This window comes from Schistocerca piceifrons, chromosome X, assembly GCF_021461385.2.
Source record: "Schistocerca piceifrons isolate TAMUIC-IGC-003096 chromosome X, iqSchPice1.1, whole genome shotgun sequence".
NCBI classification, from domain to species: domain Eukaryota; kingdom Metazoa; phylum Arthropoda; class Insecta; order Orthoptera; family Acrididae; genus Schistocerca; species Schistocerca piceifrons.
Window position 1 is genome coordinate 796,713,379 of NC_060149.1, and position 23,815 is coordinate 796,737,193.

The 23,815-nt window shown below is 39.5% G+C and overlaps 1 protein-coding gene across 3 annotated transcripts in view; it reads right to left on the reverse strand.

Moving 5' to 3' along the window:
• Positions 1-240: 240 nt before the first annotated feature.
• Positions 241-23,815, reverse strand: part of LOC124721417 (RNA-binding protein Ro60-like) — a 121,789-nt gene continuing 98,214 nt past the window's right edge. For all 3 annotated transcript variants that reach the window (XM_047246387.1, XM_047246385.1, XM_047246386.1), the window contains 2 exons: positions 9,691-9,927; positions 241-270 (listed from right to left, as the gene is read on the reverse strand). In XM_047246387.1, coding sequence (XP_047102343.1) covers positions 9,795-9,927 — 133 coding nt within the window. In that variant the 3' untranslated portion in view covers positions 241-270; positions 9,691-9,794. The remainder of the gene's footprint in view (positions 271-9,690; positions 9,928-23,815) is intronic.

Below are 23,815 nucleotides of genomic sequence, written 5' to 3' on the forward strand. Positions count from 1 at the left end.
AAAAATTGACGAGGATTGGTATGTGACTTACTGTGAACAACAAGAGATTATTATTTGGCTTACAAAAAGATTGCAGTTTACTCAGTTCTGCATGAAGAACTATTCCTGACAGTCTCCACAATTTGGATGAAGCACAAAAACTGGATCATGTCAATTATAAGTAAATACACAAAAAATTTGACTCAGGAATTACTGTGTGTGTGTGTGTGTGTGTGTGTGTGTGTGTGTGTGGTGTGTGTGTGAGAGAGAGAGAGAGAGAGAGAGAGAGAGGGGGGGGGGGGGGGGGGAGAAAAATTTTGGATACATCTGTTTTAGCAGGAAAAGCAGCAGCTATCAATTGTTTTGGATGTTCCAAGATGAACTGAAATCAAAAAAAGTGGTTTGTTCACTAAGCACTTCCAAGGAAATTATCATTTGTTTGTTTGGTTACAATGGACATGTTGCAACCATTGCTTTAGGTGACTGAATAGTACACAAAATAATGTCCATGGTAAGGACACTGAAGACAATTTCCAGATGGTGGTGGTTAAATCACTGTCCAATTACCCAGATTTTGGTTTATGATGGTGTCTCTAAATCCTTTATGGTAAATGTGGCATGGTTCCTTTGAAAATAGCAGCTGAAAACCTTCCCCAATCTCTTATGAGCTTGTGGTCAATGGGATGGGAAACTCTCATACTCCTTATTTATGGCAAGGAGTATAGTGCAGTGCAGTACTCTCCTTCATGGATTATTTTGTAATATTGTCTCTTGCCAACCAGCTAAACATTTTTGATTATTTTCCTTTTATTTCTACATGCATATTACTATATAAAATAGAATGAAAATTACAAATTGTGTGTTTGTCACAAATACTAGTTAGGAATCAGATGTTTCAATTTGTTCTTATTCCTTTGTAGTGTTTCTGATAGCACAATGCTCTTTCCAGCATGGCAAAAAAAGCCATAAAATAGTGAACCACAAAACAAGAATGTCAACCTACACATTATCTGATAATGCAAAATAAGAGCAGCTCGACAATAAAATTGCAAAGGTTTCTTTGGCACGTTAAATTGTTCTTATGTTTTCAGAATTCTTACAGAGTTGTCAATTCTATTTTGACAATTGACCTAGTTGACTAGAAGAATGTTACAGGGAACTTTCATAGTAAAATGTGCGTAAATTTCAGCAAAACCACCTACCTGTTTACTGTTGTATTAAAGAGCTATGCAGCAGCAAATACATTAAGGGCACCTCAGTTTCTAATAAAATATACTCATCAATACAAAATTTGTGACATGAACCAAAACAAGAAATTCACTTTTTTGATATTTAAAAGGTGCACCAAAAATTTAACAGCCTTTTACCACTGGCAAGGATTTATATATGCAAAATACCCCAAGCTGCACTGCAGTTCAGAATCCACTTTGCAGTAGGTCCTTCTATAACTGAGAGGGGAAGCTAGTTCAAAGGGTACAGAAAAACAAGAGTATACTGTCACCAACTGGACCATGCCTAGAGAAGCACTAGGATGTTCAAACCAACCTATTTGTTGAAGACAACTCTAGTTTAACATGACAGATAACTAGTATGCGGAAAGACCATTTCTAAAGGGTCCTGCTGTTTTGAATCTGGGGTCTTGTTTTAAACAAATTGAAACAGTTTATTGCTTTACATTAAGAGTCAATACACTTGTAAACAATATCGTTTAATAAAACCAGGCAAATTTTGTTCAAACTATATGATAAGCACACACACAAATTCTCTAGAAACACCAATATCCATGCTCATCAAAATATATGTTGGCAAATTCAAACAAGAACACAAATGGTATTCTCTACTTGAACTTCATTGCTTACAGCCTGGTACAAGGTAATTATCTTCTTTTGTAGTTGACAGACATCAGTTTCTTACATTATCACAATAAGAAATAATATTTCTTTCACCTCCACTGCAGTAGAAAAAGAAGTCATGAAGACATTCTAACATCACACCGTTTCAATAGGCATAGCATTAATAACAGTGTTCCACTTTGCTTTCTCCCACTCACTTAAAAAAAATTGCACGAAGTTATATATTAAAATTAATAAATACTACTTATATAAAAAAGATTTTCCACTATTTTTAATAAATACTGCCTGAGTGCCAAATGCATTCGGATGTTATGTCGTCCATCAGGCTTTGTAACTAGACTCACACAGTGAAGATCATTTCCAACAGATGGCAAAACAGTTTTATGTATACAAACAGATGTTTAAAATCCTACCTCTTTTACACAGTTACACTGCAATGAATCAGATACTATGCCACTGTCTGCAAAATTCTCTATTCCGAAATATGTAATGTCCAAAAATCTTCAAAACCACTACATATTAAATTTAGAAGTATACAAATATATACATCAAAAAATAAGTAGTTCTTATCGAAATTATATCAATAAGATGACCTATCTACACACATTAATATTTTCAGAATGCCAGTACTGATTATAGCTAATCAGATTGCATTCATAATTCATAACTGGCAAGTAACACATAATATGAGGAACAAAAGTGGTGAAGCAAATAGAACATACAAACTGTATAACATAATATTAAGATCAGAATTCATGCCACTATATAGCAGTCTAATCAATTTCTTGTGCAAGAAAATGTGAATGAGTTACAATATAGTGGGAACACCACTATTTACACATCCTTATTACAATTTTTTTAAATGTTATCGAATTAGTTAACCACTAATATCTCTATAAATATATGACCACAGAAAAGTGTCATAATATGGACGGCACTGACAAATTTCAACCATTTTACTAAAACTAAAGCTCATTTGTAAGGAAGCTTTGAATAGTTTGATGATTAAAATACAATTTCATAATACAGTAAATCAAATACAACAACTTCATCAAAATAAATTTTACCAACAGTAATTTTTGTACTGAATAAAAAGTAGTTTACAAAATTCTGTTCAAAGTAAATTTCATTACAAATTTTTTTTAAACCAAAAATGAGTAATGTGTAAAGTAGTTACGTTACAAGCCCAGCATACTTAGTGTAGGACACACAACATAGAAAGGAAAACAGAAACATCTATACCTTAAGGATCTATAGGTACCTTAACACTGTGTCTAAATTCCATATAACTTAACAAATTAGGAGCAAATATGTAACTTGCTTACCCCACGTGATTTCCTTAGCTATGTGCATCAGTATTCACACTTAAAACGTTATTATAAGAAAGCAATAAACTCTCATTATGATCACTCTCTTTGTTGACATGACATTTCTTTCCTCAATATTTCTTGCTCCTTTAAACCACTACTAAAAAAGTAATCTAGTCAGAGATATTTTATTAGTCAAAATGCAAAATGAAGAGACAAACTATTAATTATGTTCAACCATACACTTCATCAAAATAAAACATTCAACAATATCAACTGTAGTTGTTATAGTTCTCATTACAATAATATGTGTAAAAAAACTCTAGGAAGGTTTTACAATGCAGTCTATATTAGGAACACACACTTCATTGCTCAGCTGTCTTCAAATGGAGTTTTGTGATCAAAGTTGTGCTACTCAATACTTTCGATGTATAATACAACAGCACTTTGGTCATTACTTAAGTAAGTAAAAACTATTTTCAGAATATAAGCTTACTGAACAGAAATTTAAGGGACAGTCAGAGTCACTTTTTTTTTATGTCAGCTTCCTATAACAGATAAATTTTGAATGACTACAACACAGTGCTTCAATAGAGGAAAAGAAAATACAGAGAAAACCAATGGCAGGTGTTCAAAAACATTGTTTTGAACTAAAAAGGTTATTAAGATATAGGTAGTGTATTAGAAATTATAAATGTATTCAGGTAATTCTCACTTATTCCCTTGTTTACATCTAATATATATGCTTTTCAGCAATGCAGTCTGCTTATATTTTATCAGTGTTGTTGAGAACAAGAGAGGCATACAATTAATGATACACAGGTTCACAACATGTTCCTCTTATTAGAATACAAATTTATGGACTTAAGCTTTAGAGGAAAACAGACTGTGGGGAACATCCTGCAGACTTATAATGCAAATGATCAAAACGTGCAATTACAGACAGTAGGCAGATGAAATCATATACTAAAATAGAAAATTTTTGAAAAATTAAAACAATGTTGGTTAGATTGTACTGATTTACTGAATTCAAAGCATGTGGAACCAAAACATGTCTGAGAACAAACCATATTGAGCAAGAACACAAGCAAAATTTTAAATTCCCAAGGAAAGGCATAAACTCCGTATATTACGTAACTAGTTGAAATATTTAAATGATGATAGAAGCAGATGATTTCTGTTATAAAACAGTTCTGCTATGTACTTTTTGCATTATTATAAAATGTGGAAAAAATTTCAAGTTCTAACTACCACTGACTGACTTAAGCATTGACGTAATAAAATCTGTGTGGAAATCGAAGTGGATTTCAAATCATAATGGATTTTTAAAATTATTTTGCAGCAGTGATTTCAACTCCAAGAAAACAATACTGCAGGATGCAGCAAAGTTGGTACAGATAAATCAGAAACTGTTGTACTATGCTGGTAAGGTTATCATCAGCTGTACAGATGGGAAAAATTAAACACTTACCATGTATTTACATTGTGATGTTCAATAAAAAGGCAATAATGAACAAGGAAGATCAATGATATTATTTTAAGTGGGAAAGGATTCAAAATGTACTCATATAAAAATCCTTTTTGGAGAGCAGTCTGCTGATTCTTACGGTACTGAATTAAACAGTAATAATGCAAGGTTCTCATGCAATTTTAGTAATTCTGAAATATGAGATTGTAAATGAAAACACTAATGATGTTGCTGCAAGGAGATGAGCGAACATTGGGCGTATTTAGCAGCCTCATCAGTGCTTGAATAAATGGTTAAGTGCCTTCCATGATGAAAAGTAACTAAAGGAATTTTATAGTTTTCTCTATTTATTTATAAAATAGCAATAATACATCTGATTAAGTTTGTGAATGCCAGATGTTATTAAATGCTAATTAATACTGGCCACATGCATCTGACAGTCTTAGTGAATCTGTCAACATGTCACCTGATAACAGCTTATTAGATTTGAGCAAAATCTTAAAATTATGTTACTTTTGCTTTGACAGGATACTTTGTTTTTAGGATACAAAAAATGAATAAAAGGAGATAATGACAGCAAAGTTGTGAAAGAATGCAATCAAACTAACACCAATTTTTTTTTAAAAAAAGAAAAAAAAAAAAAAAAAAAAAAGAGGCAGAATCGTAATAGAATAATATTAAGTGTCAATATGACAACACATTATTAATCTTTCATTGGAAATCACCATTGGATGTTTATAGAAGTTTCAAATTTTATGGTACTACTTTTCAGTGGAAGGTGTTTCAGAATATGCATCTTGTTTTAACGCAGTGAGAGAACCTGCAGAACACTTTGATAAGACTTGTATTTTTTAGATAACACTAATGTGAGGATGAATTACAGTTGCATATGCAAATCACAAGCTGCCCTACTACAGTGGCTAAAACACCATCTCTCTCTTCCATCTTGCTGCATAATCTCATTCCTGCATCCCCACTTTTTATCTCTACCAATTATATACAATATAGTCTTAGTCCTGACAATTAACTTGTTTCAGAAATTAGCAGCTATGTAAGCCAACTGCACTGAAATAGAAGAAGAAGAAGAAGAAGAAGAAGAACAAGAAAGTACCTGTACATTGAGTTTTTAGCAACTAGTGGAATACCTAAGCGAATCAGTGTAACAGCGTTGCAAAGCAATTATGAAATTATATTGCATGATGTTTTCTTATATTTTCTTGGCTTGGAGTTCAATACTTACTGACAGTGACTTTTTGGTACAACTGCTGACATTCATCACTAAAGATTTTCTAAACCCTCAGTAGATGGAAGAGAGAGAGAGAAAATGTTAAACCACTTTGCAAGTCTTTTGTTTAGACTCATTTATATTATTAAAAGAGTTACTTTTTTTGCTAAGTCATTCAGCATGCAGTTGGCTCCCAGAAGATTACATACAGGGATTTTATAACATTAGATAAAAGAATTTTGTACCGATTTGTATGTTAACTGAAATTACTGTAAATGATATTATAAATATTACTTATTTGGGTTTGACAATTATACAGATAACGCTTGGAATTTATGATCCAAAATGATTTTCCCTCAGTTCTGAGATCTGACAATACATAGGAATTATAAAGACCATTTATTTTTATGACCGGTTACAAACCATTAAAACTTGTAGAGAGTGAACCTGTCCACTGAGACTGAAATTTGTGCATGTGGGTTTCTTGACTAAATGAATGAAACTTCTGAATAGATTTTAAAATCACTTTCTATCTTAACGCCTTTTTTTTTCTAATAATGGTTGAAAAATTACAGACACCTGGATTAATTAACTCTACCTTGTACAGAGATACTGATTATGAAATAAAGATCTACAATTCTGAAACAATTTCCACAATTAAACCATTGTATTCGCAGAAATGTTTGGGCTACAAATAGCTATGGAGACCGGGGTGTAACACACAACTGCAGAAAAGAAAATATTTTATTGGCAAAAATACCAACAGAAAAGCAAGAAACTAAAGTAAATTATTTAGACCTCTAGCACCCTGTAACGTGTATGCAAATCATACGATGTAATGTAGCAGTTTTACACATCCAACATTATCCTGGTTGCAAACTACATCCAATGTTAAAAATATTACAAAATACATTTTACTGATTATACCACTGACGCTTAACGTACAATGAGGTAGATACATTCGGCTTAGAAGCAAATAGATTAAATATGTTATGTCACCAATTTCAATATGCTTATTATACTTCAGTAAACGACTTACAGTGACATTTTTACAAAAGATTTATACCATGGTACAATTTCACTGAAGTGTGTGTGTGTGTGTGTGTGTGTGTGTGTGTGTGTGTGTGTGTGTGTGTGCGCGCGCGCGCGCGACGGGGTGGGAGTGGGGGGGGTGGTGCATGCGTGCAAAATGATTTAAATGGCTCTGAGCACTATGGGACTTCTGAGGTCATCAGTCCCCTAGAACTTAGAACTAATTAAACCTAACTAACCTAAGGACATCACACACATCCATGCCCGAGGTGTGTGTGTGTGTGTGTGTGTGTGTGTGTGTGTGTGTGTGTGTGTGTGTGTGTGTGTGTGTGTGTGTGTAAAGCTGTTTAAAGCAGGCATCAGTTCAGTACTATTATGACCTAAAGATGCTACTTCTTTTGGATACTGTATGGTTATTTCAAGCACTAAGTATAATCAATTTTTGGATGTCATCAGTGCTTGAGAGACAGTAAGGCATAACATTTTGAGAGCCCTGCTATGAATTAAAAGCTATTAACTGCTTCGTTCAACTAGCTGACTTTCACACAAACATCCCCACATTTTCTCTAGACTTCTGCATTACATCAACGTTTAAGTACCACACATTACATATTAAAGCTGAAACATGAACAACAACTGGAAGGGAAAGGGGGATGCCTAACAATTGAAAAATTTGGTGGGATTGTTATCAGATGAAAAGAATCAGATAATGTGCACTACCTTGCAGGAGTATGAATCATAAAGGTTTCCGGATATAGCAAGCTATCATTTGCATCTACATTAAGTTGCCAACAAAATTTTAGTACTGACTTGCTACTAAAAATTCCACAGATTACATTACATCAGTATCACTTAAGACCATTTATATTTGAGCTATATCTTTATCAACTGAGTATTTTGCTTTTGTTGCACTGCACCTGCTACTGATTTTTAAGAGATTTGTTCTTCCTTCATTCCTTTCACAATTATTTTAAGTGCTTCCAATTTCTTAATCTCTCTATCTAATCCAAATTTTTGTTTCCTGCACACACACACACACACACACACACACACACACACACACACACACACACACACACACGTCTGTTTCGTATTTTAACAGTGTTAGTAAAGCTATAAGATTAAACTCACACTGAATCCTCTGTTGGAAAGATATGAGATGTTACCTCAGTGTACTGGTGATACTGATGATGAAAAACAAACACATACCCCCCCCCCCCCCCCCCCACACACACACACATGCATATGCTTGTGCACACACTAAAGACACCTGAAAGAAACAAAATACCTGTGGAATCATCTCATTAAATCATTTAGGGGAAAACTTTTTTCAATCAATGCGTCCTCCTTAGACAGAGGAGAGGCTTCATCACGGTGAGGAAGGAACAGTTTAATTTCCTGTAATTATTTAAACAAACTACAGAAAAAAATGTACTTAAATGGCCCACTAATTTTAAGTCCAGCATTTTATTGCCTATTCATCCAGTTTCATCATATCAGAAAAGTTGGAATGCATTATTTATGCTATATGCTGTATTAATATGATTCTTATGAGAACTGTGTCATTATAGTTTTAGTTTGCCCTACATAAATGTTCATCAGTAAAGTACATCACACAATGGTCTTTCCTTGCCTGTGTTACACACACCAAGTTCTATTCCCTCTTTCCCTTCCACTGTGTGAGAACTCTTCCAATACAACTGCTGTTTTTTAACTATCTTCCAATGCAAGGATGCCTGAAGTTAATGTAATGTCAGCCTGTACACTGACTATACAAAGTGTTACATTAAAAAACTCTGCAGTTTGATATTCCGAGATGTTTTTACCTCTTCTCTTCTTAAACCAATTGTTTATACTTCTACCACTCTCTCTTTCTTGTAAAATGTTTACTGATGCTTCTCCTCATACATGCCCTTCTTATTGTCTCTTCATTCCACATCTTATAAATTTATTTTGAAACATTCCTCCTACAACTCCACATTTAAATTTTTTCAGGACTGTCTCTGACTTTCACAATAGACATGTTCAAACGTCGTAGAGAGAGATGAATGATTTTAATGTTGTCTGAAAATGTAGTATATTTGTTCTATATTATGAAATTTCAGATTTATTTTGGCCTTTTCCTTCAATTCGTTTACAGTTTCGAAGTTGAAAAACAAAGGTTACAATCTTTCACATCTCAACAAAGATGTTGGGTTTCTGCAGCTTCCCAACTTTTATTTACAAGTAGTCTTAGCTTTATAATTCAGAAAATATTCTGTTCAATTTTATACTGTCAGTAGCTACGTCCTGACCTACAATTGCTAAATGTCTGAGTTTCTTCTCAGTTCATTCTTCAGAATTACATTTCACAGCTGCTATTACTTCTTCAGTAATTCTAACTTTTCTGAAATCAAATTAATTCTCTAGCATTTCTTCAACTTCCCAGTCTAGTGTAAATCATTTGGTTAATTTAACCACACATAGAAAACAAAGTAAAAAACGTTCAGCTGAATAAGAATGACAAAAATCATTCTTACTGTTGCTGTTGATCACTAACTTGTCTCTTTCTTAAATCTAGAAAGCAGTATAGACATATGAATTTAGCGAGCAATATGTTTATGATAATGGTGTTTGCTTAAAATCTCTCAAACACTACTTCATAAACCTGGATTTGTGTTACACGATTAAATTAAATACATAACGTGCAGCAGTTAGAAAAAATATTAAACATCAACAATTAATGTAATAAATAAAATAACAAGCCATACCAAAAGCTGTTATCAAAATAGTAAACAATTCAAGTGAAGAATGACATTGCTCATAAGTGAATACACATTTCTTCTGAGAGAGAGAGAGAGAGAGAGAGAGAGAGTGCAGAAGTTAAACTTTATTTGTATCACAAACTGTCACTCTAATCTTGCGTCAGATTTCACTCGCAATAAACAAAACTAAAATGCTCCTCTTGAAAATGCTTCAATTATAGTGGGCACCTTTTCATCAAATCCTTTGATCTCCAACATACCAGGATCTGCTGGGTCAATACAATTCAATCCACACATATCTAGTCCAACCGCAATATACCTGTAACACAATAACTGATGTAGAATACATTCCTTTTTCAAATTTATAACTAAAATTATAATTTTACTTAACAATCTTAATAGAACATTATCACAGACATTCTTTAGTGAACTTTTTACTTATTGGTTATTTCTAATTTTTTTAATTTCTCATATTTTGTGAAAAAGCTAATGAAAATTGGCAATTTTCACAAAAAAATCATTAAATTTGTCCTTTTCTGTATAAAAAAAGTTACAAGTCTGAGGAGTTTGCCAATATTCACAACTTATAGTTACTGAATCTTTAAACTGAATTTTGCCTTCTTTTTACCTCAAGGCATAGGCTAATCCTAAAATGACAGTTCATTTCCCACTTAACGAACTAAGTTGTGATGTCAAAAATACCACCAAAATTGCCAATAATAACATCAGAATTGGCAAAAACACCGAAGTTGGCAATACGCGCACTGAAATTGGCAAAATAGAACAATATAATTGACAAAAAGCCGAATATCACAAAAAATATATATAATTTACAAAAGATACACCAAATCTGGCAAAAATAGTAAGACTGAATCTGTCAAACAGGTGACACTGAATCTGGCAGTCAAAAAACTAACATCAAATATGACAAAAAATAACATCGAGTCTGGGAGAAAGTAACATGAAAATTGACAAAACTAGCACCAAAAATCGTAAAAAACATAAGCACAGAAATGTGAAAAACATAAACATAACATTGAAATTAGCAAACAAATAACCCCGAAGCTGACAAAAACACTGGATTTGGTGGGAGGGGGGGGGGGGGAACACTTGGGAAAAATAGCACCGAAATTGGCAAAACGACAACACCGAAATTGGCAAAACGACAACACCAAAATTGGCAAAACGACAACACCAAAATTGGCAAAACGACAACACCAAAATTGGCAAAACGACAACACCAAAATTGGCAAAACGACAACACCAAAATTGGCAAAACGACAACACCAAAATTGGCAAAACGACAACACCAAAATTGGCAAAACGACAACACCAAAATTGGCAAAACGACAACACCAAAATTGGCAAAACGACAACACCAAAATTGGCAAAACGACAACACCAAAATTGGCAAAACGACAACACCAAAATTGGCAAAACGACAACACCAAAATTGGCAAAACGACAACACCAAAATTGGCAAAACGACAACACCAAAATTGGCAAAACGACAACACCAAAATTGGCAAAACGACAACACCAAAATTGGCAAAACGACAACACCAAAATTGGCAAAACGACAACACCAAAATTGGCAAAACGACAACACCGAAATTGGCAAAACGACAACACCGAAATTGGCAAAACGACAACACCGAAATTGGCAAAACGACAACACCGAAATTGGCAAAACGACAACACCGAAATTGGCAAAACGACAACACCGAAATTGGCAAAACGACAACATCGAAATTAGGGGGGGGAAAAAAAAAAAAAAAAAAAAAAAAAAATCACACTGAAAATGGAAAATGTATCATTATAAAAGAAACAATTGGTAGAAGAATGAAGAAACTGAAAAAATGAATGATTTTTTCCTATCCTAGTTATTTCTATATTTAATCTGCTACTAAAACCAGTGCAGTTCTTGACGTAAAATTAAATCATTTCACTAATGATTGAATTACAAGGAGACAGATCGGCTAGGCAGCGCTCTCATTCAGGATACCAAATTCCAAGGATTGTGACGCACACATCAATAAGTGGAAAAAAAAACTATACTCATATTTTGAAACTGTTCCTTGTTTCCTTAGAAAAGAAAGCCTTAGTTTTGGAGAAGTTTTCTCAAAATATTTTTCGCTTTTGGCATCATTAATTTATCATTTCGACAATTGAGATAGTAAATGTATCAAAGTCACTGACCAGCATTCTATTGTATGTAATAGTTATGATTTGCACTATTTTTTGCCAAAATATCCACTGAAATCTGATTCCGAGTCTGTGTGAGGGTATATGGCAAGCTTACCATTCTTCAGATGGAGTTATGACAGAGGAAAGAGGCAGATTAGAGCTTTATGTCATCCTAGCAGCTCAGGATCTACTTGACATGATTTATATGGTTTTCACATCATTCCTCCTTAACATGACTCAAGTAATTTACCATTGTGTCACCTTGTATGTCTGTCACAAGAGCAAATTCAAAATGTTGCTAAAACTATGATCTTGCATAAAACCTGGTGTGGCTTTCAGTGCCGTGATGGAGGATATTTCAACAGAGACAAGTCAACTAAAAAAATTACCAAAACTATTTAATATGAACATTGTCATCACAAACGATTCAGTGCGACATGATCTTTCACAGCGGTGGTGTGTGAATAAAGAAATTCAATACTACAACTCTGAGCTAAGAAACTGTGCAATAAGTTTAACTATGAAAATCTGCTAGACCTAAGTACTATGAACTGTGATAACCACACAAGCCACACACTGCACTTAAACAGAAAAGGAGAGGCCAAGCTAGGTTCCCTCTGAAGTGAACTGTGCAACAAAGATACCAGCAGTAAGGAGGAGGATCCAATTGCTCTGGACTACAACCATGAGACTTTTTCAGGACAGTAGTAAATTTTCCAACAGGGGTAATTGATGATACTGTCACAATCTGACATATTATATACTGATGGGGGAAAAAATCACAATACCAAAAAGTAATTAATAGCAGTAATGAAATTTTGGGAATACATTTTTCTAGGTAATATACTTAAGTGATAAGTTGGAAGATCAGAGGTTAATGTAAGTGCAAGATAAGCCATTGCAAATGTGAAATACTGGTACATTAATAACCGGTGCAACCACCAGAGTGTTGAACGCAAGTATGTAGATCTGCACGCATCGTGTTCTACAGATGCCAGATGTCAGTTTGTGGAATGGAGTTCCAAGTCCGTTGCACCTGGTCAGTCAATACAGGAACGTTTAATACTGTGTGTGGATAGCGCTGGAGTTGCCGACCCGTGAGGTCCGATATGTGCTCGATTGGAGACAGATATGGTGACTGAGCAGGCAACATGTTGACACACTGCAGAGCATGTTGGGTTACAACAGTGGGATGTGTGCGCGTGTGATCCTGTTGGAAAACACTTCTAGGAATGCTGTTCATGAAAGGCACCACAATGGCTAAAATCACAGACTGACATACAAATTTGCAGTCAGGATGTGTAGAATTACCACGAGAGTTGTCCTACTGTCACACAAAGTCGCACCTCCAAACCCCAAGTCCAGGTGTAGGTCTGGTGTGTGTAGCACACAGACAAGTTGGTTGCAGGCCCTCAACAGTGCCACCATGGCACTGAGGCAGAACCAGCTTTTATCAGGAAACATAACTGATCTCCACCCCGCCCTCCAATGAGCTCTCGCTTGACACTAATGAAGTCGCAAATTACGGTGGTTTGGAGTCAGTGGAACACATGCTACAGGGTATCTGGCTCACGTCTGCCCTCGAAGTAACAAATTTGTAACAGTTTGTTGTGTCATTGTGCTGCCAGTGCTGTTCAGATTGCTGCTGCAGATGCAGTATGACATGCCATAGCCATACACCAAACATGGTGGTCTTCCCTTTCAGTAGTGCAATGCGGCCATCCAGAGCCTGGCCTTCTTGCGACCGTACATTCTCGTGACCACCACTGCCAAGTCTTTTTCTGTAGTGTCGCATGTATGGAACATCAAGCTTCTCATAGCATTATTACACGACCTCATTTAAACTCAGTGAGATGTTGATAATGGTGTCTTTATAACGTTAAAGATATTTTTGACTAACATCAGCTCACCATGTCCAATTTCAAAGGTAGATAATACTCACAACCGTAACAGTGTGTATTTAATCCAAACCTCATTTGTATCCTCATAGTGGCACTACTAGCATCACTCATATGCAATTGGTGTGAAATTTGAATAGACAACATCTTTCAAATGTAGAAACATGCCTACCAACTTTCGTTTGTGTCACAATTCCTTCTCGGTGTTGTGATATTTTTTTTCCATCAGTGTATTTATAGACAGGTCAAGATCAACAGTGACAGTGTACATTCACTTGTTAATGCCCTTTCTGGCCACGACAGTCAATTGCTTATAGTAACCAACATCAATCTGTGCAACAGTTCTGTACATTCTTGGAATAAATGATGAGACCCTTAAAAATTTTAATTACAGCCAAAAAGAGGTAGACTGAAGTCCAGTTTTCAATGAAACAGATGTAAATAAAAAGTATAGTATGTTTATAAATGAATTCATGTTGCTCTTAGAAGCTACCTTTCACAAAAAAATAAAATAAAATAATAAAAGAAATCAGAAACAGCTGTGTAAAGACTAACAAGAAAACATGGCTCACTGCAGGAATAAAACATCTTGCAGAAAGAAGAGATGCTATATAATTGTCTCAGAACTTGCAAGGACCCAAAAATACAGCAGAACAACAAACTTTACTGTGTTGCCTTAAAAAAGGTAGTTAACAAGTCTAAAAGTATGTGCACAAAATCTGAAACTGAGAAATCAGGAAACAACATAAAAACCATTTGGAATGTGATAAAGCAGGAAACTGGCAGAAAAACTGGGAACATGACATTCTCAGAAATTTTTTTGAAAGAAAAGGTGACAACATTGTAAACAAACCTGAAGTGGTTGGAGAAATATTAAGCAAACATTTTTGACAGCAGCACAGAAGGCTGGCTGTAAAGGATCTGTGGATGAAGCAATGGTGGTGCTACAGCAAGCTATTAGAAACAGAACACAGACCAATGTGGTGTAAGCAGCCCATGGAGGCTCACAATTAAATGTGAGATTGTTTGATGAAAACCGGTTTAATATTTCAGTGAAAACTTTGTTTGGGACTACTTTCTGGCAATTCGTCATCGAGAATTGAGGTATAATCTGCAAAAAGGGTAAATTTATTGAGTGTACTGCTAGCCTCCACAGGCTGCTTACACCACCTCATCAGCATACTAGTAATACAGAAGAAGTAAGCCGGTCAATCACGGCCAGTAGGATGGCGCCCATAATGACCGGACATCAGGAAACTGCACTTAAAGACTGCACACGTGAAAACCATTCCAAACTCGCCCTGAATCGTGTAGTAACAAAGTAATACATGAAACTGATCCAAGTAATACAAATATGGCTTTACTCATAAACTTCTGAACAATAGTGGAACAAAACAAAAGAATCATGCAGAAGGTGCAACATAAGTAATACACAGAGCAACTGATATGCGTGATACAAACTAAGAGAACATAGTGAGAGGGAGTCACTGCTGCCCTGTGCGTATATAGGCACGAGTCACCAGTAGGCAGTGCAGCAGAGACCATGCCACAAGCACACTTCCTACAGGAGGTCTCTAGTGGTTGACCCATGCCGATAACACTCACATGCACTAGCAGCAGGATACAGCAGTCTGTGACATGTTTATCATCTTTCTCGTCATTGCTAATATTACAATTGTTTTGGAACTAGTATTTATTAATTTTGTGTCATAGAGCAACATGTTTCCCCACTCAAGGACAGTGCAACCTAAAATGTCCTTGTGGTATCGACAGCAATGATGCCACGGCTTAGTGCAAGTTATTTAGGTGGCACTATGACAGACACTGACGACAGCACCCTCTAGCCGGTGCTGTGGAGGCCTACGAGCTCCGCTACAGATTATGCCCCATTTCATCAAGAGCTGACGGCGGGACATTTCGCTTCAGCTTCGCACCTACGTACTAAGTTATGTATGCCTCTGTAAATATTCATGCACCAGTAAACCACTTTTACTTTCTTGCAGTACCTATGTGTATTATCTTTTCCTGCTCCTGCCCAAGCACCGCCTTCCAGGTGGGATACAAAAGATGGCGACAATCAGAGATTAAATTTATTTTTTTTCCTTTCATTTCCTATCATTTCCTATTTTTCTCAGTGGTTTTTTTTTTTTTTGTGATATTCTCATGTGCCTGAGTGACTGTATCTAAGTGCTCCAACCTTTCGCTATATAGAATTTCATTTGTGTAAACCATGACTTCACCACATGAACAGGCTTCGCTGTCCGATCTTGTACATTTTCAGGCTCAGCAAATGATGCAGCTGCTTGCTGCAATAAATGGACTGGTCACACTACAAACTGCAACTACTTCAGCGCCTCCGATGCCACCGCCTGTACCGACGCCATCGCCGACGGGGCTGCCATTTTGTGCCTTCAATTCTGACACTGAACGCTGGCCAGAATACATTGCCCAGTTCGAGGCACACTTCGCAGCTTACAACATACCAGGAACAGAGCGGCTTGCTCTTTTCATTGACAACGTGGGTGTTGTGCTATACCGTGTACTTGTGAAATTGTTTCCCACCACCCGCCCAGAAACTAAAATGTACGATGAACTGATTGATGCTTTGAACTCCCACTTCCGTGACAGTGTAAATGTTGTAGCTGCAAATTACAAATTCTTTTACCTCCAGCGTCGCCCTACTCAGTCGAATAAATCTTGGTTAGCGGACGTTCAGGTACTAAATTCTGATTGTGACTTTAATTGCTCATGTAGACGCTCATATGCAGATATAATGATTAGAGACGCTATTGCGCAGAATGTGGCGGATCAACCACATCCGCGAACAAATCCTCAAATTTAAAAACCCGTCTTTGCAGGAAATAGTGGACTTGCTAAACAGACAGACATGGCTACTTCCGCGTTCAACGTGACCCCGGGTGTGTGTACTGTTAGTGCGGCAAACACACGCCCTCCCGCACTGCCAGCCATGTCGCACCGCTTGCGCACACGTAAACACGTTTCAAGCCAGGCACCTACTCAGAAATCATGTCCGAACTGCTTTTGTGCCCACCCACGGGATGGTTGTCCATCCCATCAAGGACAGCGCTACTTTTGTAGTAAGACAGGACATGTGCAAGCTGTGTGTAGTAAGAGAAACACTAATTCACAACTTGTCTCCCATACACGTGACTCGCACAGGCGTCACCACAACGGCAACCGCCAAGTTCATGATTCACATCAGCCTATGGACTTTAATGCCATTTATTCAAAGCCTTCTGCTTCCCATGCTTCAACAGCTCGTCATGTGAATCAAGTTTTGCCAGACACTTCCTTTCGCATTCAGTGCGATGCGAGGAAACTTTTTGTGACTTTGCACATTTGTGGATGTTCTGTTTGCTTGCAGCTGGACACTGGTGCATCAGTTTCTTTACTGAACAAATCGACACGAGTTGCTTGGTTCGCCCCCACTACGTCATTCACATTCCACGCTGACTGCATTTACTGGACAGGAAATCCTAGTGCTCGGCATGTGTAGTTTGCTAGCCACGTATGGTGCAATGACCTGTAGAGTGTCTTTCATGTGCTCCGCTCTAGTGATGCTACGAACATTTTTGGCATGGACGCATTTGAACTCTTTGGCCTCGCGATTCAGTACAATGTACTTTGCATCAACGCTAGTGACCATGCAGACAGTGTTGCTGCCCTATGCAATGATTTTGCTGAACTCTTTTCTGATGGCCTTGGTTGTGCCACAGACTTCGCAGTGCATGTTGTAGTTAAAGACAATGCCATGCCTATATTCCGGCGCGCACGCCCGGTACCGCACACACTGTGCGACGCCGTAGCTGCTGAACTTACGCATTTGCAAGACATTGGTGTCATTGAACCTATTTCTGCTTCGCCAGGGCTTCGCCTATAGTGTGTGTGAAAAAACCAAACGGTCGTCTCTGTATCTGTGCTGACTTTAAGTCTACAGCAAATCCCCAGACAGTGGTAGCTACATTTCCCTTACCGCGTCCTGAAGACATTTTTGATAAGCTTGGTGCGGGAAAATTCTTTTCCACGTTTGACTTGCGGGACGCATACTTTCAGATTCTGCTTGACGAACAGTCGCAGAACTATTTTGTGATCAACACCCACCTTGTTCAAGTTTCGCTGTCTTCCGTTCGGTTGTGCTTTGGCTCCTACTATTTATCAGTCTTACTTGCAGCAGTTGCGTGCCACCGTCCCTGGTTGTTCCAATTATCTGGACGATATAGTCGTATCAGGTCGCACCCCCGACAAACATTTGCAGAATTTGCATGCCTTATTTACTGTACTTTTGCAGGCAGGACTAAAGTGAACAGAGACAAGTGCAAATTTTTTCAAACTGAGATTCAGTATTTAGGACATATGATTAACGGACAGGGTATCCACCCCTCGGCGTCGCATCTCAGTGTGATTAGAGACTTGCCAGCGCCCAGGAACTTGAAAGAACTTCAGTCTGTGTTGGGCAAAATCACTTACTACATTCGGTTTATACCAAATGCAGCGCAGACTGCAGCGCTTTTTCATCACCTTCGGTGTAAGAACGTTCCTTTTGTTTGGTCTTCGGAATGTGACGCTGCTTTCCATAATCTCAAATCTGCTTTGCTGAGTGATCACTGTTCGCTTTCGTTTGATCCCTCCAAACCAGTTGTTTTGGCAGTTGATGCGTCTTCTCATGGCATTGGCGCAGTTCTCACACACTGAATTAATTCTGTCGATGGCCCAATCGCTTTTGCGTCTAAGTTGCTCAATTCTGCCCAGCAAAACTGTTCTCAAATCGAGAAAGAAGCTATAGCTATTGTCTATGGAGTGACAAAGTTTCATGAATTTTTGTACGGTCGAAAGTTCTATTTGGTCACTGACCATACGCCTTTGACTTCATTGTTTCACCAGTCAAAGCCAGTTCCAGCCCATACGGCACAAAAGTTGCAACATTTGTATTTGTTTTTGTCTAATTACAATTACGAAATCTTGTTTCGGCCTACGGCCCAGCATGGCAATGCTGATGCTTTGTCTCATCTGCCTATTGGTCCTGACGAAGTGTTTGATTCTTCCGAACTGTCCTGCATGTTTATTGATTCGCAAGATAAGGAATTAGTTGATGGTTTTCCGGTAGATTTTCGTCGCATTGCTTCTGCGACAGCCGCTGATGCTTCTTTGCAGATTCTTTTGCAGTATATTCGTACTCAATGGCCTCAATCTGCTACGCAAATTGGAGATCCCCTTGTATAGCGTTACTTTGCGCACCGTCACAACTTATCTATACACCACAGTGTTATCTTGTTACGATCTGACAATGCTCAGTCTCATGTGGTTGTGCCTCGTTTGTTGCAGTCGGAAATCCTCCGCTTACTGCACGCTGGTCATTGGGGGTATAGTGCGGATGAAGCAATTAGCGCGTCGTCACTGCTCTTGGGTTGGCATTGATAAACAAATTGAGAATTTGCTTGCTGACTGTCGGTCTTGTGCGGAGCATCAATCTGCTCCCTGCCAGCGCTTATTTGCATGGCCGACTCCTACTGTGCCTTGGCAGCACGTTCATATTTATTTAGTGGGTCCATTCTGGGACACCCGCTGGTTGATAGTTATTGATACGTACAGCAACTTCCCTTTTGTTGTCCCTATGTTTTCTACTACATCTGCGAGTACTGTTCGGGCTTTGACGTCTATTTTCTGCATTGAGGGCATTCCTGAAGTTATTGTCCCAGACAATGGCCCCCAATTCATGTCCTCAGAGTTTGAAGCATTCTGTGTTGCTAACGGCATTCGCCATCTGACCTCAGCCCCGTTCCACCCCCAGTCGAACAGCGAGGCCGAACGCTTTGTGGGTACGTTTAAGTCGCAGATGAGCAAGTTGCGCGCCACGCACTCTCGCGAGTGCGCGCTCTGAACTTTCCTTGCTTCCTAGCGCTCTCAGCCGCGCGGCACCCATTTCCCCGTGGAATTGCTACATGGCCACGCCCATCGGTCGCTCCTGCAGCTATTGCACCCGCTGCCATGCACTCCTGCTGCTTCGCCTCGTTCTGGCTTGACGCTGCTTGATTTGGTGTTCTATCGAGTTTTCTCTGGCAGGCAACGCTGGGAGCAGGGCGCATTCTTTGCCAGCTTGGCCATGCCTTATTTCTCATTTCTGGTCCCTCCAGCACTGTCAAGTGACACCAGAACCAGATTAGTTTGTGCTATCCTCAGTTTTCTGCCGCTGGTTTTTTCCGGCAGAATTGGAGGCTTTCCAGCTTCTGCCGCCTCAGCCCACGACTCCACCGACGGCGCCTCTGCCACTCGCACCTCCACAGGCACACCTGCCGTCGTTGCCGCTGCCAGTCCAGTCACCTGCACTGGATGGGTGCCTCTCGCTGGCGCCGCTGCGTTCCTCCGCAGTGCCAGAACCGATGGACGCTGAGGTTGCTGTCATGCCGCCGCCGCCCATGGAGGTCGTTGCTCCGCCTTTTCATCCAAGCATACCCAGAGGCGCTGTGCAGCCTGGGCAGGTTATCCACCGGTTGTTTTCCTCGTCCCCTTGCGAGCAATTTGGGGTCGCAGGTGGACAGCGTGCCCCGGCGTTCCGCTGTCCACCCCCTCAGATGCACCGCCCTGTGTCCCTCCACTCGCCGTCGGAAGCCATACTCAATGACGGTGTGTCATTTCAGGGGGGAGGGATGTAGTATCGATAGCAATGATGCCACGGCTTAGGTGCAACTTATTAAGTTGGCACTACGACAGACACCGACGACAGCGCCCTCTAGCCGGCGCTGTGGAGGTCTACGATCTCCGCTACAGATTCTGCCCCATTTCATCAAGAGCAGACGGCTGGGACACTTCGCTTCAGATTCGCACCTATGTACTAAGTTATGTACACCCCTGTAAATATTCATGCACCAGTAAACCACTTTTACTTTCTTGCAGTACCGACGCGTATTACCTTTTCCTGCTCCTACCCACACGCCGCCTTCCACACGGGATACGAAAGTCCTTATCATACACTATGTGATCAAAAGTGTCCTGACACCAGGCTGAAAATGACTTACAAGTTATCGAGCGAGGTGGTGCAGTGGTTAGCACACTGGACTCTCATTCGGGAGGATGATCGTTCAATCCCGCATCCGGCCATCATGATTTAGGTTTCCCGTGATTTCTCTAAATTGCTTCAGGCAAATGCCGGGATGATTCCTTTGACAGGGCATGGCTGACCTCACTGTTTGGTCCCTTCCCCCAAATCAACCCAACCCAACTTACAAGTTCATGGCTCACTCCATCGGTAGTGTTGGAATTCAATATTGTGTCGGCCGATCCTTAGTACTGATGACAGCTTCCACTCTCGTAGGCATATCTTCAATCATGTGCTGCAAGATTTCTTGGGGAATGGCAGCCCATTTTTCATGGGAGCTGCACTAAGAAGAGGTATCAATGTTGGTCGGTGAGGCCTGGCACAAAGTCGTCATTCCAAAGTATCCAAAAGGTGTTCTATGGGATTCAGGTCAAGACTCCGTGCAGGCCAGTCCATTACAGGGATGATGATGTTGCATAACCACTCTGTCACAGGCCGTGCATTATGAAAAGGTGCTCGATCGTGTTTAAAGATGCAACCGCCATCTCCGAATTGCTCTTCAATAGATGGAAGCAAGAAGGTGCTTAAAACATCAATGTAGGAATGTGGTGTGATAGTGCCATGCAAAACATCAAGGGGTGCAAGCCCTATCCATGAAAAACATGACCACACTACTACACACTCTGGCAGATGATGTTCACCAGGCATTCGCCATACCAACACCCTGCCATCGGATCGCCACATTGAGTACCGTGAATCATCACTCCACACATTTTTTCACTGTTCAATCGTCCAATATTTACGCTCTTTACACCGAGAGAGGTGTCATTTGACGTTTACCAGCATTATGTGTGGCTTGTGAGCAGCTGCTCGACCGTGAAACCGAAGTTTTCTCACCTCCGTCTAAATGCTATAGCGCTTGCAGTGGACCCTGATGCTGTTTGGAAGTCCTGTGTGATGGTCTGAATTGATGTCTGCCTAATACACATTACGACCCTCTTCAACTGTTGGTAGTCTCTGTCAGTCAACAGACGAGGTCGGCCTGTACACTTTTGTGCTGTACATGTCCCTTCACATTACCACTTCACTATCAAATCGGATACAGTGGACCTACGGATGATTAGGAGTTTGGAAATCCCACGTACAGACATACCACACAAGTGACACCCACTCACCTGATCACGTTCGAAGTCCATGAGGCACCCATTCTGCTCTCTCACAATGTCTAATGACTAATGAGGTCACTGATATGGAGTATCTGGCAGTAGGTGGCAGCACAGTGCACCTAATAGCAATAACGTTTGCTTTTGAGGGTGTCCGGATACTTTGATCACATAGTGTATGTTTCATCTTTATTGTCTTCTAAAGTATATGTTAGGTTCTAACTCTTATCACACTTAGCCAAGTGAAAATTTGGTTTTTGTATTCATGTAACTATTTATTATAAAATATAGCATAACTTTGCTCCCTGTATACAGGGTGAGTCATGTAACATTACCGCTGGATATATTTCGTAAACCACATCAAATACTGACGAACCGATTCCACAGACCGACGTGAGGAGAGGGGCTAGTGTAATTGTTTAATACAAACCATACAAAAATGCACGGAAGTATGTTTTTTAACACAAACCTACGTTTTTTTAAAATGGAACCACGTTAGTTTTGTTAGCACATCTGAACATATAAACAAATACGTAAATAGTGCCGTTTGTTGCATTGTAAAATGTTAATTACATCCGGAGATATTGTAACCTAAAGTTGACGCTTGAAACCTCCGACATTCAGTTGCGTGTTGTAACAAAAACACAGGCCACGGTCGGCGAGCAGCATCTGCAGGAACATGTTTACGATGACGACCGTGTTTACAAGTGTGGCTGTAGTGCACTGTTGTGGTTTTGTCTAGCTGTTGCAGTGTCCGCATGTAGCGCTTGCTGCTATTGTTATTCTGCATTCGTCTCCGCACGCAGACCAACTGTAGTACACCGTGTTACCAGACGTCTGTGATAGTGTAGTGTTGTAGGAACTGTGACCATGGTGTACTCGAACTCTGAAAAGGCGGAGATGATACTCATCTATGGCGAGTGTTGACGAAATGCAGCTGAAGCCTGCAGGGTGTATGCAGAACGGTGCCCGGACAGAGAGCATCCAACGTGCCGCACATTGCAAAACATCTACCGCCAACTGTATGCAACAGGTATGGTCGTAGCACACAAACAGGTCTGTAACAGGCCCGTCACAGGAGAAGCGGGTGCAGTTGGTGTCTTAGCTGCTGTTGCCATAAACCCACACATGAGTACACGGGACATTGCGAGAGCCGGTGGACTGAGTCAAAGTAGTGTCATGCGCATACTGCATCGTCAGCGCTTTCACCCGTTCCATGTGTCGCTACATCAGCAATTACATGGTGATGACTTTAATCATCGAGTGCAATTCTGTCAATGGGCATTAACAGAGAATGCGTTGCAGTTCTACCTGTTTACCGATGAAGCGGGTTTCACAAACCACGGGGCAGTGAATCTAAGGAACATGCATTACTGGTCCGTGGACAATCCTCGCTGGCTCAGGAAGGTAGAGCGACAGCGACCATGGACTGTAAATGTATGGTGCAGAATCATTGGCGACCAACTCATTGCTCCTCACTTCATTGCAGGGGCTCAAACAGCTGCAAAATACATGGCGTTTCTACAGAATGAACTGCCAACGTTGCTCGAAAATGTCCCACTGGAAACGCGTCGACGTATGTGGTATCAGCACGATGGTGCACCTGCACATTCCGCAATTAACACCAGGCTGACCCTTGACAGGATGTTCGATGGGCGTTTCATAGGACGTGGAGGAAGCATCAACTGGCCAGCCCGTTCTCCTGATCTTACACCTCTGGACTTCTTTATGTGGGGTACGTTAAAGGAGAATGTGTACCGTGATGTGCCTGCAACCCCAAAGGATATGAAACAACGTATTGTGGCAGCCTGTGGTGACATTACACCAGATGTACTGCGGCGTGTACGACATTCATTATGCCAGAGATTGCAATTGTGTGCAGCAAATGATGGCCACCACATTGAA